The 15451-nt window shown below is 28.9% G+C and overlaps 2 protein-coding genes across 2 annotated transcripts; both read left to right on the plus strand.

Moving 5' to 3' along the window:
- Positions 1-1430: 1430 nt before the first annotated feature.
- Positions 1431-6853, plus strand: LOC110622095 (agamous-like MADS-box protein AGL18). The gene is made up of 8 exons (XM_021766478.1): positions 1431-1633; positions 2893-2974; positions 3363-3427; positions 3623-3722; positions 3817-3858; positions 4198-4239; positions 6261-6427; positions 6766-6853. Exons 1-8 carry the CDS (start codon positions 1431-1433, stop codon positions 6851-6853), a joined length of 789 nt encoding a protein of 262 aa, XP_021622170.1.
- Positions 6854-14295: 7442 nt separating this feature from the next.
- Positions 14296-15451, plus strand: LOC110623671 (protein MIZU-KUSSEI 1). The gene has a single exon (XM_021768679.2). The coding sequence runs from the start codon at positions 14440-14442 to the stop codon at positions 15253-15255; it is 816 nt and encodes a 271-aa protein (XP_021624371.1). The 5' UTR covers positions 14296-14439; the 3' UTR covers positions 15256-15451.

A 15451-nucleotide genomic window follows, 5' to 3' on the forward strand; every position in this document is an offset into this window, starting at 1 on the left:
TTTTAATAATATTTTTAAACTGTTATAAAACTGTTATTTTAATAATTTTAAAATAGGGTGATGAGAGTATAAATGAATTTAAAAAACCAGCAAAAAGGTGGTAGAACTTCTGAAACGTATCAAATCAAAATAGAGTATAAAAACAAAGTTGGCAAGTGTGTAAGGATTTACTTCCCATATTCATCCAATGCAACGTTAAAATTCTTATATAAACCGTCCAATTCTTAACGCTTGCTACCAAATAGCAAATTTTTGCTAATTTATTTTCCCAATTTTGGTAAGGACATGTTTGGAATCCATTCTATCATAAGTAAGCCAGCTTTCACTCACCATTTTTAGCTCTATTTTTTGTATATATTACTAATTAAATTAGTAATTTGTCTTTCTATATATATTCACATGTATGAAGGTAATAACACCTATTTTAATAGAAAATAATGCTAAATTTACTTTTAAACTATACAATAAAGTAAAAATATTAAATTTTATTATTTGATTTAAATTTACTTTTAAATCATCATTAAATATTAAATAAATCTAAATAAACTGACAAACGATGCTTTATTTAAGTTTTAATAATTGTTGAAAGTAATTTTTGACTGAATAATGAAATTTAGTATTTTTTATTTTATTGTATGGTTAAAATAAATTTAATTTTTATTCATTTTAATTTAATTTAATTTTTTTTAAATTTGGATTACATCTAAATCACTTCGAAAGCTAATTTTTGGAGTGAGTCAAATTTAACCTAAATTTAATATAGTATCAGAGTCTATTGACGTTGGACCTCTCTTAAATATTTTATACCCCACTAAAGTTTTGTATGCGAGGGGTTTTACACATTTTTTTTATTAGAGACATAAAATTTAAAATAAATTCATTCATTTATTTAATCATTGATTGCAATACAAACACTCATTGTAATTATAATTATATAGGAGGGGATTGTTTTACCTATTGTATTTTAAAATTTATCTTATAAAAATTCACTCAATTATATATAAATATATTATAAAAGGGTTTTATTTATTTATTTGCATGAAAAAAAAAGGACCCATCAAAGAGAGGGTTTAAATAGAAAAAGTTCCAAAAGAGGGAAAATACAGACTCCCTAAGTAATTAGAAGAAACCGAAATTGGATAAAATGCTAGAAATAGTATCTAATCTGTCAGCTTTCCATGATCTATCCTAATTCTGCTCATCCTTTCCTTCATTAGACCCACAGAATCCTTATCAAAATTCAACACACACTCTTATATATAGTGACTGTTTAATTTTTTTTATTATTCAACAATTTTTTCTTCTTCTTCTTCTTGCTTCTCAATATATATACACACACAAGGCAGCATCCCATTCGTATGCTTACAGAGAGAAGAGAAATTAATTAATTAATATTGTAAAAATAAATACTTTTTTAAGGAAATTGTTAGATGACAGAAGAGAGGAAGAAGATGGGAAGAGGAAAGATAGAGATAAAGAGGATAGAGAATTTGAACAGCAGACAAGTTACTTTCTCAAAACGTCGCAATGGGTTGCTGAAGAAAGCTAAGGAATTGTCTGTTCTCTGCGATGCTGAAGTTGCTGTTATAGTCTTCTCTAGCACAGGCAAGCTCTATGAATTCTCCAGCACTAGGTATCTTTCTTTCTTTCTTGTTTATTGTTTTCATTCTAAAATCTTTTTTTTTTTTAATTTTTTCTTTTGAAGATTTTTAGTTTCTGGATTTATTTCTATAGAGATTATGGGATTAAGTTTTGATTTATTGGGTTATGGAGTAATTTAAGAGTCTTGAAAATTAGAACTTTTGAGGATATTGGGATTCAAGAAGAGGACAACTCTTTAAGATTGGATTAGGTTTAAGAAAAGAAATCTTAAAATTTTAAGCAGTTTAGGGTTTTTTTTTTTTTGGGAAAGATGATATAATAAGAAAGGGTTAGGTTTAGTAAAAGAACTCTTAAAATTTTAAGCTGTTTAGGGTTTTTTCTCTTTTTTTTTTGTTTTTTTTTTTTTGGAAAGATGATATAAAAAGGAATACTGTTTATGGTAAAATTCTTATTATAGTAGGTCGTGACAAAATTTTCAAGCAAGTTGTTTTTTTTACTTAATACTCAAATTCATCTTTTTTATTTATTAAAAAGTTTAATTTAGCCATTTTTAATTTTATTTTTTAACTAAATTAGCTTAAAAGTTTCCGTTTGAGTTAATTTAGTTTACAAATTAGGAAAAACTGTTTTTATTTTAAATATATTTTAAATCAGGAAAGTATGGAATTTAACTGGAAAAATAAAGAAATTATGTTTTTTTTATATCTAAATTAAGAAATTGCTTTCAAAAAATCTAAATTAAGAAGTTAAAAAATTTAACAAAATTATTTTGATTTTTGTACTAAAATAAGTTTTTCAAGTTTTCTCCCAAACAGACTTTTTTTTTCTTAGAATGATTTAAAACAATAGTTCTTTCAATATTTAAATTTCATTTATTTAAAATATCATGTAAAGAAATTATAAATGTTTGAATAATTTTTTTTTGGATACCTGCAAATATCACCCAATTACCATCTGATTGCTGGAAATGACCTACTAACACAATTCCTGTGGGAAAAAAACTCACTATGAATAAACTTTATTTTAATATCCAAACCATTAATATTAGATTTGAGCTTGAATTTAGTTTAGAGCTAAATGAATTAGAAAAAAAAAGGTTAATTTTTAACTCAGTATCCATGAAAAAGGAGGAAAAAAAGATATTTATTACTGGGAAAAAAGTTTGAGCAATCTCTGGTTAAAGAAATTTTATATTATAACCATTGTATTTACAGCAATTTTAATATAATCATAAATAATTTTCTTTTTGATTAATTTTCTTATGACGAATTGTCTGTTTACGTTTGGAAGCATGGAAAACACTCTCTCAAGGTACAACAAAGGCTTGGAATTTGAATGCCTTGAACATTCTCCTGATGAATTTGCAATAGAGGTATGTTTAAATGGCAATTTTTTATTTAAATTTGATTTACATAAACCCAATATATAAAATTGTATTAGAGTTCATATAAATCATAAAGTTATTTATATTTATAAATATTAATTCATATAAACTCTATCTAAACAAGAATTGTCCTGACTATACTATTACAAAAGCAGGTTTAAAGCTGTGGTAGTAAATTATTTCCTTATATATTTTAGTTGTAGTCATAGATCAATAGTAATATTTGGAAACGATTACATATATTCTCATTACTGAGTATAAAGCAGCGATTTACTTATTATTTTACGACGGATAGAAAAATACGACTGAAATTACAATGATACACATATGAAAATGATGGTGATGATAGTTTTTGTGTGGATCATTTGATAAACAGAATACACAAAGTGCAGAAGTGAGGGCACTGAAAGATGAAGTTTCCAAGCTACGGTTGACATGCTCGTAAGTGATTGATGTATTGGCTTGAATTTGCACAAATTATTTAATTTATTGTGTTTAGATATTGATTATTAATTATAATGAAATAATATAAGAATCGAGTGATTAAATAGAACTGTTGTATATATAATCGTAAAATTTTTCTTAAATTTGATGTAACCAATCTTCAGTTTTTGATAATCTCAAGTTTATGTATAGGCAAATGATGGGTCAACAACTAGATGGCCTCAGCTTGAAAGACCTTCAACACCTAGAACATCAATTAAGTGAAGGGATGCTCTCTGTTAAGGATAAGAAGGTATATTAAATTCAAGATTTTTTTTTTCTTTTTTTAAATTCATGAGCTTATAGTTAAAGAGTTGCTGATGATAATCACTATATTATTGTTGCAGGAAAAAGTTCTTTTGGAGCAGCTTAGAATCTCTAAATTGCAGGTAATTATTAAAATTAATTTGAAAATTTGGCAATTTAACATGTTTAATAAGAATTATAGATAAGCATCTAGCAATATGAATAAGCTAATGCCATGTTTGGATATTCACATTTGAAATTGAGGACTTTAATTTAATTTCAGTAAATATTATTAATAAATTACGGATTTCAAAGTACATTATTTTACTTGTTAAAAGTTTTTTAAAGTGAATTTAAATTGATACTAATTTATAAATAATTTAAAATCTATATTCAAATAATATATATATATATTAACAAAATGCTATTAAAGCTTTGCTGTGTTATAGTCCTTGAATATTTTTTTTTTTATCTTTCATCAGGAGCAGATGGCCATCCAAGAGAATGAAACGTTGAGGAAACAGGTAATTGCAGTTAATTAATTAATTAATTAATGATAAACCAGAGCTCTATTTTGTTTGAAATAATTCATTTTACAACAACAAATTTAAATAAATTTTTGTAAGATCATGTATAATTTTATTTTTTTAAAAAAATAAATTGTTTTAAAAAATTCAATTCTTTAATTTCAGTTTAAAAAATTAATAAAAAAATCAATTAAATTCAATTTTTTTTCAAAATATTTGATAAGGTTAATAAAACATGTGAAAATGATTATTGATGAACTGAGATCTGCTGGAGTATCCACACCTAGATATTTGTATTAGAGTTTGATTTATTGAGCCGATCAATAAACTGTGATTGGCTCGACGAGGAGTGAATGTTCTTGAGATTTCATATAGATTTTTCCATACTCAATTTTGAGGATGGGGTCTGTAAAATATGAAAAGATAGTTAGGAATCGACCAGGATACCTAATAAAAGTTACCCAATGAAAAGATAGTTAGGAATCGACCAGGATACCTAATAAAAGTTACCCAATGAAAGTCTTTTGACGTTCAAGTGGGATCTAAAATTTTTAAAGAGATGCATTAACGTAAAGAGAAAATAAGAAAGAGTATTGAAGGGCAGTAGGAAGTGTATGTGTAAGAGTGTTAGGAGAGTATGAGAGAGAGAGCTCTCTTGTATAGTTGGTTCAAGAGTATTTATACCTTTTGGATGGATATATCATGCATATATGTCAGGTGGCTCATTAATGTCTGACAATTAGCTAATAAATGTGGAGTCAGTTAGGATGTATAGGATGTATAGCATGCACATTAAAGATTTCGTAGGGGTTAGAGAGGTTGACCATCGTGTTGAAGATCGACACCTTACTCTGGTTTCATCAGTTTGTGTCCGGCTCACTCGACCTATATAAAAGTTGGTTCCTTTTGTTTTCTAAGATCGGTGGCACCCGCATTTAATGTCTTGTTATAGTATGAGTTTTGAAGAGATTTGCCCATCCACTCCGGATTTTGGTAGAGTCAAGTTGGATGTATAGCATGCATATTAAAGATTTTTGAGAGATTAGAGAGGTTGACCACCGTGTTGAAGATCAGCATTAGTTTGTGTCCGGCTCACTCGATCTATATAAAAGTGGGTTACTTTTGTTCTCTAAGATCAATGGCACCTACATTTAATGTCTCGTTATAGTACGAGTTTTGAAGATATTTGCCCATCCACTTCGGATTTTGGTAAAGTCAAGCCGGATGTATAGCATGCACATTAAAGATTCGGAGGGATTAGAGAGGTTGACTATGGTGTTGAAGATCGCACCTTATTCTGATTTCATCAGTTTGTGTCCGGCTCACTCGACTTATATAAAAGTGGGTTCCTTTTGTTCTCTAAGATCGGTGACACCCGCATTTAATGTCTCGTTATAGTACGAGTTTTGAAGAGATTTGTCCATCTACTCTAGATTTTGACAGAGTCAAGCTGGATGAATGTACATTAAAGATTTCGGAGGGGTTAGAGAGGTAGACCATTATGTTGAAGATCGCACCTTACTCTGATTTCATAGTGGGTTTCCTTTTGTTCTCTAAGATCGGTGACACCCGCATTTAATGTCTCGTTATACTACCGAGTTTTGAAGAGATTTGCCCATCCACCTTGGATTTTGGCAGGTCAAGGGTGTTGACCGTCTTCTTTTTTATTGTCAAAGTCTAGTCGAACCGTAGATACATGTCCTGTAAGAGTCTTATACCTAATAAGTTATCACTTATATGGTTTGTGGTTAATTAATTATATAGGCAGTTAATTATTTAGTGGCAAGTCAATGTTATTGCTTATCTATTTAATAGCACAGCTACATCTTAGGGTAGTTTCACTGTTTTTTGTTTTAAGTTTTCGAGCTCTATTTGCGATAATTCTTACATCGGACAGATTTTAGTTTGAGTGTAGTGGGAGGTCTGATGGTGTGTTTAATTGGCTCTAATTTACGATGTTCTTGGTTTTTGCTTAATATATCTGGTGTTTTTTTTTTTTTTAAATATATATTATATAGGTGGAGAGGCTTGAACGAAGTTCATCATTGTCAAAATCAGAATTTCTGGAATTTAATCCATTAGAAAGGAGATTATCTGTTGCAAGAACAACCAAAACTATTAGCTATGGTCTAATAGAAAATGAAGAAGAAGAAGAAGATCTATCAGAGACTTCACTGCAATTGGGGTACGTTGCATTTATGCATCTCCATAGATAGTTGTTTTATGTTCCTTTTGCTTTCTTTATTTTAGAGGGTGTTTTATGTTAAATTTGTTTCTGTTAAATAATTTATATTTAAAAAATATTTTTTACAGAAAGTATTTTTTTTGAAAAATAATTTATTTTTTAATTCTTTAATTTTAATTTGAAAATAAAATATATTATCAAATTTATAGGTAGAAATTCGAATGAACCATTAGTGGAATAAATTTTAACTAAAAAATTATGATGAAATCGAATCACATTGAACTGAATTAAAATTCATTAGAATTATTTTTATCAAAATTTTTTATTTATTTTTTCAGGTTGTCTTGTAACGTTAACAGGAAGAGGAAAGCAAGCAAAATTGAATCCATGAACAATGATTCAGGGAGTCAAGTGGCCTCAGAGTGATTCAATGAGAGAGACAACCTTCTCTAGTTTAGTTCTTAAGAAGAAAAACAGCAAGCAAGGGAAGTTTAATTGTAGCATTTTTCGGCAATTAATAATTAATTTAGTTGATTTGGAAGATAGAAAGATGCAATTTATGAATTTATAATGTTAGCATGAAAAATATTTTTTTTTTAAAAGTTGATCTTTGATCCTGAATAATATCATGAATAACTTTATTTATTTATTTTAATCATATTACTCTCCTTTTAAATTTGAAATTTCATAAATAGTTTAAAAACTATCTTTAAATTATATAATAGGAATTTAAAATATTAAATTTTATCTTTCAATCTAAAATTATTGTCGAATTCTTATTAAAAAATCAAATAAAATCATCACTTATCTACGCTCTATTCGGTCTCTTTAATGATATTTAGTGGCAAATTTAAATAAAAAAAAATAAAAATTAATAATTTTTAGCTTTTTTTTCTTTTAAAGTGAAGATTAGGGGAGTAGAGCTAGATTTACTCATATGCATATAGGAGTGATCATTCGACTGATTTGGTTTAAAATCGAACTGAATTAAATAAATTAAAAATCAAAATTTTAGTATTTATAAAAATCGAATTGAACTGATTTTGATCTGAGATTGAATCAAACCGAACCGGTCTGATTCAGTTTGATTCGGTTCGTTTTGATCGGTTTTAATTTTTAATAATTTTTATATTTTTTACACTTTATTTTTAATATTTTAAAATTTAATTAAAATATTTTAATTTTAATATAATTTAATTTCTTTATATTATTGAAAATAACATATTATTATCACTAATCAGTTCGGTTTAATTTTTTTAATTTTTTCTAATTAAAATCAAATCGAACCAAAATAATCGAAATTTTTAAAATTAAAAATCGAATCGAACTGAATTGAATAAAAAACCGAACTAAATTTTAAAATTAATTCGGTTCGGTCGATTTTTTTTATTTGAACCGAATACTGCTCACCCCTAAATGCATATACCACCAGACTAAATCTACTGAGTGTTTTTAGCTCTCGACATATAATTCAAAAGTAATTTTAGTAAATACTTGAAAATTTTAAAATTAAAAATTAAATCAAATTAAAATAAATAAAAATTAAACTAAAATTTTAAATTAATTTCGTTCGATCATTTTTTTTAATTTAAACCGAATACATCTCGGCTGTTATCACTACTCTTATATTGAATTAAACTTATAATAGTTTACTAAACATGTTTTTGTTTATAGCTTTAGGTAAGTTGTGATGTATATTCCTTGGTATGGTATTTTTTAATTTGGGAAGTTGAACACTTGGTCACCAAAGCTGATGTCATTAATTATATATAAATTAAAAACACATATCAAAAAGTGGGTCCTACATGTGGCACCATTAGACCTGCCTAATTAATTAGTACTAATAATAGCAATTTATTTAATTTGATGGCTGATCATTCAAACTCATATTTAATAAAACTAAATAATACATTAAATTATATTTAAAAATGAAGGGTAATTGTCTAATTGATGATGGTGATGTTAAATTGTTCAAGATGATGACATACTCCTGAGAGTGAAATGGAAATGTGAGCCTCTAGAAATTTTATATTTTACTGTTTCATAATTTTATTCTTTTTTTCCTCAAGAAAAAAAATTATATTATTTAATATATATAAAAAAATAAAAAAATAAAAATTATAAGACGAATAATATAATTATTATAAGGGAGATTTATTATTTAGTATTTGGATATTATTATTATTAATAAATAAGTCTTTACATTTTCAGAAACTTATTAAAATATCTCCATCTTTCTTATCGATCAAAAAAATAATATTTGCATGTATTTCTGTTATTAAAAATATAGTAAAAAACTAAAATATCCTTTTTTTTCTTTTTTCTTTCTTCTTCTTCATCTTCATCTTATTTTTCTTCTTTTTCATCTTCATCTTATTTTTCTTCTTCCATTTTAATTCTTCTTCTTTTAAGCTCCTCCTCCTCTTCCTTCTTTTTTTTCTTCGATTTTGATTCTACTTCTTTTTCTTCTTCGATTTTGATTCTTCTTCTTTGAGGAGGAGAAGAATGAGAGACTATTTTGTTGATAAAAATAAAAGATAAGAATATTTTAATAAATTTAAGAAAATTTTCAAAAATTAAATAAAGGATTTTATTTAAGGGTAAAATTGAGTTTTAAAAATTATTTTTTTTATTTTTTATTTATTTTTAATGTAAAAAAATGAAATGACTATTTCATTCATTTATTTTTAACGTAAAAAAGATAAAATGATTATTTCGTTGAAAGAAATAAAAGATAATCAAGTTTTAATAGATTTTTAAAAATATAGAAATTAATTTATTAATAATAAAAATATTTAAAAATTAAATAATAAATCTCTTTTATTATAATTATTAATTATAGTTAGTTTACCATAACAACGTAAGCTTCTTATAGTAAAGTTTTAATGAAAAAAATTATCAATGAATCTATAAAATTTATCATTAAAATTTTTAGTATCACTGTTTTTATGGCAACATAACCATGAATTTAAATTTTATCGATAATTATTTTAATAGTGCATTTCATGAATTCAATAACAATTTTTATTTTTATAAAATAACTAATTTTTTATAAATTTAATAGCGATTTTTATTTTTATAAAATGACTAATTTCTTATAATTGAATTTATATGTGATCCAAGATAATACGTGGTTATAATAAGATTGTATACATATGATAATCATATATTATATAATAATTAATAATTAATTTTCTCAGTTAGTGGTGCCATATTTGCCACATGGCATGCACAGAGTGGTCACTAATCATTGACCTCCAATGGGTAGGCCACCAATGAAATTAGCCATACACAAATTAAGAAATTGATTTCTAGACCATCGAAAGTTTGGAACCGTCCAAATTGTTTATTGATTTTAACTTTGTGATGATTAATTATATAACGTTTTTTAATAAGTATAGTATTATATTTATTTATTGAGATTTATTAATTATGTTTGTCATTATATATTTTTTACTATTATATCGTTTTCCAATGTATAATATTAACATATTTAATAAACTTTAATAAATACGAAAAATCAATTATATAAATTGAAATTATTTATTTTTTTAATTTTCACTTTTGATTTTTTTTATGAAAAATAAAGAAAAATGAATCAAGATTGAAAAGTTACAAATATCCAATAAAATAAGTTATTTGGCAAAAATGTTAATGAAAATTCTTTTAGTTATTTCTGATGATTTTAATTTTAGAAATTATTTTTAATTTGAATTATATTAAAAAGGAATATTCTAATAAAATATTATGAAAAAGGTCATAATAAAGCTAAAATCTATAAACAGACTTGATGGGTAGGTGGAGATCAACATATGGATCCTTTAAGGTATATGAAATCCACTGTAGTTCACATAGAGAGCTGTCATGGCTCGATATTCAGCTTCAACTGAGATCTTTGAGACCGTGGCTTGTTTTTTTGTTTTTCAACAGACCAAAGCACCACTTAGAAAAATGCAATATCCAGTTAAGGATTTGCGAGAGAAAGTACGTACTCCCTAGTCTGCATCACGGTAGGCAGTCAGATGGAATTCTCCTTGAGAAGAAAAAACAAGCTTTTGAAAGGATAGTGCTTCATGTATATGAGGACATGTAAAGCAGCAGACAGTGAGGCATTCTTGGTTGGACCATGAATTGACTGAGATGCTGAACAGCATAGCTGAAATCTGGTCTAGTAAGGTAGATGTATAGTAGCCTTCCTATGAGTCTTCTAAATTTGTCTTGATCAGGCAAATATCTCTTTCCTCACTAAAGAGATGAAGGCCAGGAGGAAGAGGGGTTGCAGCTACCTTTGTATCCGTCATTCCTGTCTTAGCCAGTAGATCTAGAATAAATTTTAGGGGTTGCAGCTACCTTTGTATCCGTCATTCCTGTCTTAGCCAGTAGATCTAGAATAAATTTTCTTTGAGTGATGAGAGTAACATTAGCAGAACTGGAAGCTTCCAATCCAAGAAAGTATTTGAGAAAACCAAAGTCCTTAATGGTGAACTTGTCATGGAGAGCCTTTTTTATTTTATCTATGTGATGTAGGGATGTTCCTGAGGTAATGACATAAACTAAAGAATGAGAAAGATATCAACAATTGAATAAGTAAAAAGGCAGTGATCATTGGAGGATTGTGTAAATTCCAAAGACAAAAGGAAAACAGTGAACTTTATGTTCTACTATCTTGAGGCCTTTTTTTAACAAGCATACTTGACCTAGCATGACTTTGATGTATTCTTGGAGAGGTTGCATGAAGACTTCTTCCTTGAGAGAGCCATGTAAAAAAGCATTGTTTATAGCCATTTGACAAATTGGCCAAGACTTCATAGTTGCAATTACAATAAAAATTCTCATAGTACTTATCTTTGTAACTAGTGAGAATCTTTGTAGTTAACTCCTTCAGATTGTAACCCTTAGCCACCAACCTGGTTGAGAGTCGGCATTAGGGCTGTAAATGAGCCAAGCTATTCGTGAGCTACTCGAGACTCGGCTCGATAAAAGATCGACCGAGTTCGGCTCATTTTTTAAACGAACCAAACTCGAGCTCAATTTTGAGGCTCGTCACTTAAACGAGCTGAGCTTGAGCTCCATAGTATTCGGCTCGTTAAGACTCGCGAGCTGGCTCGTTTTTAGGCTCGCGAGCTGACTCGTTGAGAAGGCTTGTGAGCAAGCTCGTTGAGAAGGCTCACGAGCAGGCTCGTTAAATAGGCTCGTGAGTAATATTGTTTAAATAAATTGGTGAACCAATTCGTTAAATAAATTTATGAACAAGTTCATATATTATTAAAAAAATAAAAATAACTATAAAATTATAAAATTTAAACTATTATAAATACTTGAAAATTATAGTATTGAAAATTACAAATAATTAAGATTAATTATTATAATTAATATTCTTTAAAATTAAATTATAAAAATCTTTTGTATATAATTATTATAATAAGATTCCATAAAATTAATGTATAATCACAAATAATCAATATTAATTATTATAATAATTATTCTTTAAAATTATAGTACTACATGATAAATTGAGTTGTAAAAATTATATACATTTTAAAATTAAAATATAATTATAAAAATTTTTTTATATATAATTAAGCATACAGTATAAAAGATGATAATAATTATCAAAGTATATTAATAATAATTAATTAAGGTTATATGGATGTTGAAGTTGAAATTTAAGTTAACTAATTGAACAAGCATGAAGATGATTATGAAGATAATTAAATTATATTAGCTTGTTTCAACTGTTGGAAGTTGGAATCAACTTTATTCGTTTGATATTAAACTTTGTGTGTAATCTAATTTTATTATGTCATTGAATTTATATTTATTTGTGTTATTTTAATTATAAATTGTGTTACGTAATTTTTTTTATGTACACTCTCTGTTTTTTATATTATTTAAATTAATGATGATTAAAAACTGATTAAAGTGTAATTATTAATTCGAGCTCGAGTCTGAACTTGAGTTCAAACCAAACTTTTTAATTTTGAGCTCGGTCTCGAGCTTTTTTAACGAGTTTCTTAATCGAGCTTTCCGAATTCGAGCTCGAATTTTATTAACGAGCTTCTTAATCGAGCTTTTCGAGCTCGAGCTCGAATTAGGCTCGTTATTAAATCAAACGAGCCTTTCACGAGTCGAGCTCGAATCGAGCTCGATTATAATATTTAATTCTCGAGCCGAGCTCGAATCAAATATTAGAGTTCGAGTCGAGCTCGAGCTCGAGCTCGAGTTTCCAAACTTTTTTAATAAACGAGCTTGAACTTTACAAAACTCGGCTCGGCTCGATTACACCCCTAGTCGGCATCTCGCTGATGGCGTTGGACCTCTCTCCCTTTAGATCGAGCGTGCTTACCATCGTCGGTGTGTATACTTTGCATAGTTTCTTTGGTTGTCTTATTTTCTTTTACTGTTGTTTTGTTGGGTAGAAAATTTTGGGATTTTGTTATTTTGTTTTGTCATCTGGTCCTCTTTGGTTCGAATCTGTAGTGGTTCTTGCATGGTCGACTTCTTGTATATAGAGAGGTTTCAGTTAGCTTCAGTTTGGTATCTTGGAGACCGCATCGCTACATCCGATGACAAACGCTCCCGCCGGCCTTAAAGTGGCAATGAGCTCTGTCGAGCCACTTCTCTACGTGCGATTTGCTGGGATTCAAACACTTATGCTCGCTTGGTCTCGATTGTGTTTGGCTTTGGTTCCTCTTCTCGTGTTTAATTCTTCTGGTTCCTGTTGGTTTGCATATTTTGGTTCTCTTTTGGGTGTTGTTTTTCTGAACATGCGCTAGATGACATGGTTTTAGATGGCTTCTACGGTGGTCGAAATTGAACGCTTTCTTTCTCCTTCCGTCTGCATAGTGATATGGTGGTGATGGCCTGGGTTGGATTCCAGAGGCTTTCGAATACACTGAGTTGAAATGGGTGGTTTGGTTGCTCTAAATTCGACTCAGATTTTTATCTTTTGACTCTGAATTTAGTGATTCTATGGACTTTTAATGCGACTCCATTATATGTTTAAAAAAAATTTAAATTGGTTCATAATAAATTTTTTAAAAAAGTAGGTCGTTTTTTTTTTAAATTATCAACGAATTATAATATCCATGGTAATATTGTGCTAATTTGTCAATAAACTTCAAAATCTATTGATAAATGAAAAAAAAATGGAAATTCCAAAAATAGAAAAGCGGGATAAATTTAAGACCAAAATTTTTGTTTGATAAATAAATGAAAAAGAGGGAGACTTCCAAAAATAGAAAAGCGGGATCTTTTATCTTAAATTTATCAATTGATTTTAAAATTCATTAAGAAATTTAAAATAAAGGTTTTTGTCTAATAAATTTTATAATTTATTAATAAATTACTAACAGAGTTTAAAAATTCATTGATATCCACAAATTGATTATCAATGAATTATAAAACCGTTGGTAAATAATATATTATAATAATAAATTTTAAAATTCATTGATAATTACCAATAAAATTAACTTTATTGGTAAAATCCATTAATATTTCTTTATATTCTTATATATATATATATAAAAGTCCCGATCGTATTTCCACCACCTCTTTCCTGATTCTAATCCAACGGTCAACATTAGGTCATATAAAATTATTACCGAAGGGGACCAACCATATAACAAATCATCATCATCGTAACGAGGGAGCAGATATCAACAACAGATTAATCCCACTTCTCTAACCATATCACAATCAAATGGAAACCAATTGTTGACGTTGGATTATAATGGATGGTGGAGATCACTTAGAGGAGTGTTGAAGCAGGAGGAACCATCATGGTGTGGTTTGCAGGGAACAAATACATATAAGAGTGTCTTAAGAAATTGATCATTGTCACCATAAGCCTCCATAGACGCCCTTTATATTGGCCACCATGAAACACCATCATCACCTTGTCGGCCTCTGAATCTCTCTCTTTCTCTCTCTCTCTCTCTCTCTCTTCTTCTTCAAGAAACAAGAAATCTCCATTGCTGCAGCTATTGAGTTTCTCTTTCTTTCTTTGAAGCATGAAAGGCCAAGAACTCGTCACCCTTCAAAGAAACAGTAGCTGTAGCAAAAGCACAAGAAAGATCATCCCTTCAAAGCACATGAGATCAACACCTCCGATACCTGAACAGGAAGATTTCTCCGATAAACTTATCCTCCGTAGAGACTCACCGGTGCAACGACTCAACAAAATCCATTCAAGCTTCTCTTCTCTGTTACGTTCTATCTTCAAGATGGTTACTTTTCCCAATATAATTATCCCTACTTGTAAATGGCTTTCCTTCCCTACTCATCTCTCTATCACACCATCTCTCGGCCGGAAAGTCTCCGGTACCCTTTTTGGTCACCGCCGTGGACATGTCAGCTTCGCAGTCCAGGACGATCCCAGGTCAGAACCGGTGTTATTACTGGAACTAGCCATGTCGACGTCCATGTTAGTGAAAGAAATGTCGTCTGGTCTGGTCCGGATAGCCCTGGAGTGCGACAAGGTTCACGTTCCGGTTCAGGGTGGAGGCACAAGGTCAGGGAAGAAGCTGTTTAACGAACCAATGTGGACTATGTACTGTAATGGGAGGAAGTGCGGGTATGCAGTGTCGCGCACGTGCTCAGACCTAGACTGGTACGTGCTGAGCACCGTGCAGAGCGTTTCTGTTGGAGCTGGGGTTATTCCGATGGTGGAAGATGGCCGGAAGAGCGGCGAATCAGAGGGTGAGTTGCTGTATATGAGAGCAAAGTTTGAGCGAGTTGTAGGTAGTCGTGACTCGGAGGCGTTTTATATGATGAACCCAGATGGAAATGGAGGGCCTGAACTCAGTATATTTCTTCTAAGAATATGAGAAAAAGGAGAATAGCAAAAATAGAAAAAAGAAAAAAAAAAGAAAAATAGAAAGAAGAAGAAAGACTTTGTTGATGGAATTTACTTCAGGTAATTAATGTAATTTAGGAGATGTTTGTTTAGTAATTAATTAATTAATTAATGTAATTCTCTTCGTTAATTGCAATAAACAAATAAAAAATATTGTCTATAAAAAA

The sequence above is a fragment of the Manihot esculenta genome, chromosome 9 (assembly GCF_001659605.2).
Source record: "Manihot esculenta cultivar AM560-2 chromosome 9, M.esculenta_v8, whole genome shotgun sequence".
NCBI lineage: Eukaryota > Viridiplantae > Streptophyta > Magnoliopsida > Malpighiales > Euphorbiaceae > Manihot > Manihot esculenta.

Coding starts and splice junctions, on each gene's coding strand:
- LOC110623671 (XM_021768679.2), top strand. CDS start 14,440: ATGAAAGGCCAAGAACTCGTCACCCTTCAAAGAAACAGTAGCTGTAGC.
- LOC110622095 (XM_021766478.1), top strand. CDS start 1,431: ATGACAGAAGAGAGGAAGAAGATGGGAAGAGGAAAGATAGAGATAAAG. Junction 1,634..2,892: donor TATGAATTCTCCAGCACTAG/GTATCTTTCTTT, acceptor TACGTTTGGAAG/CATGGAAAACACTCTCTCAA. Junction 3,723..3,816: donor TCTCTGTTAAGGATAAGAAG/GTATATTAAATT, acceptor TTATTGTTGCAG/GAAAAAGTTCTTTTGGAGCA.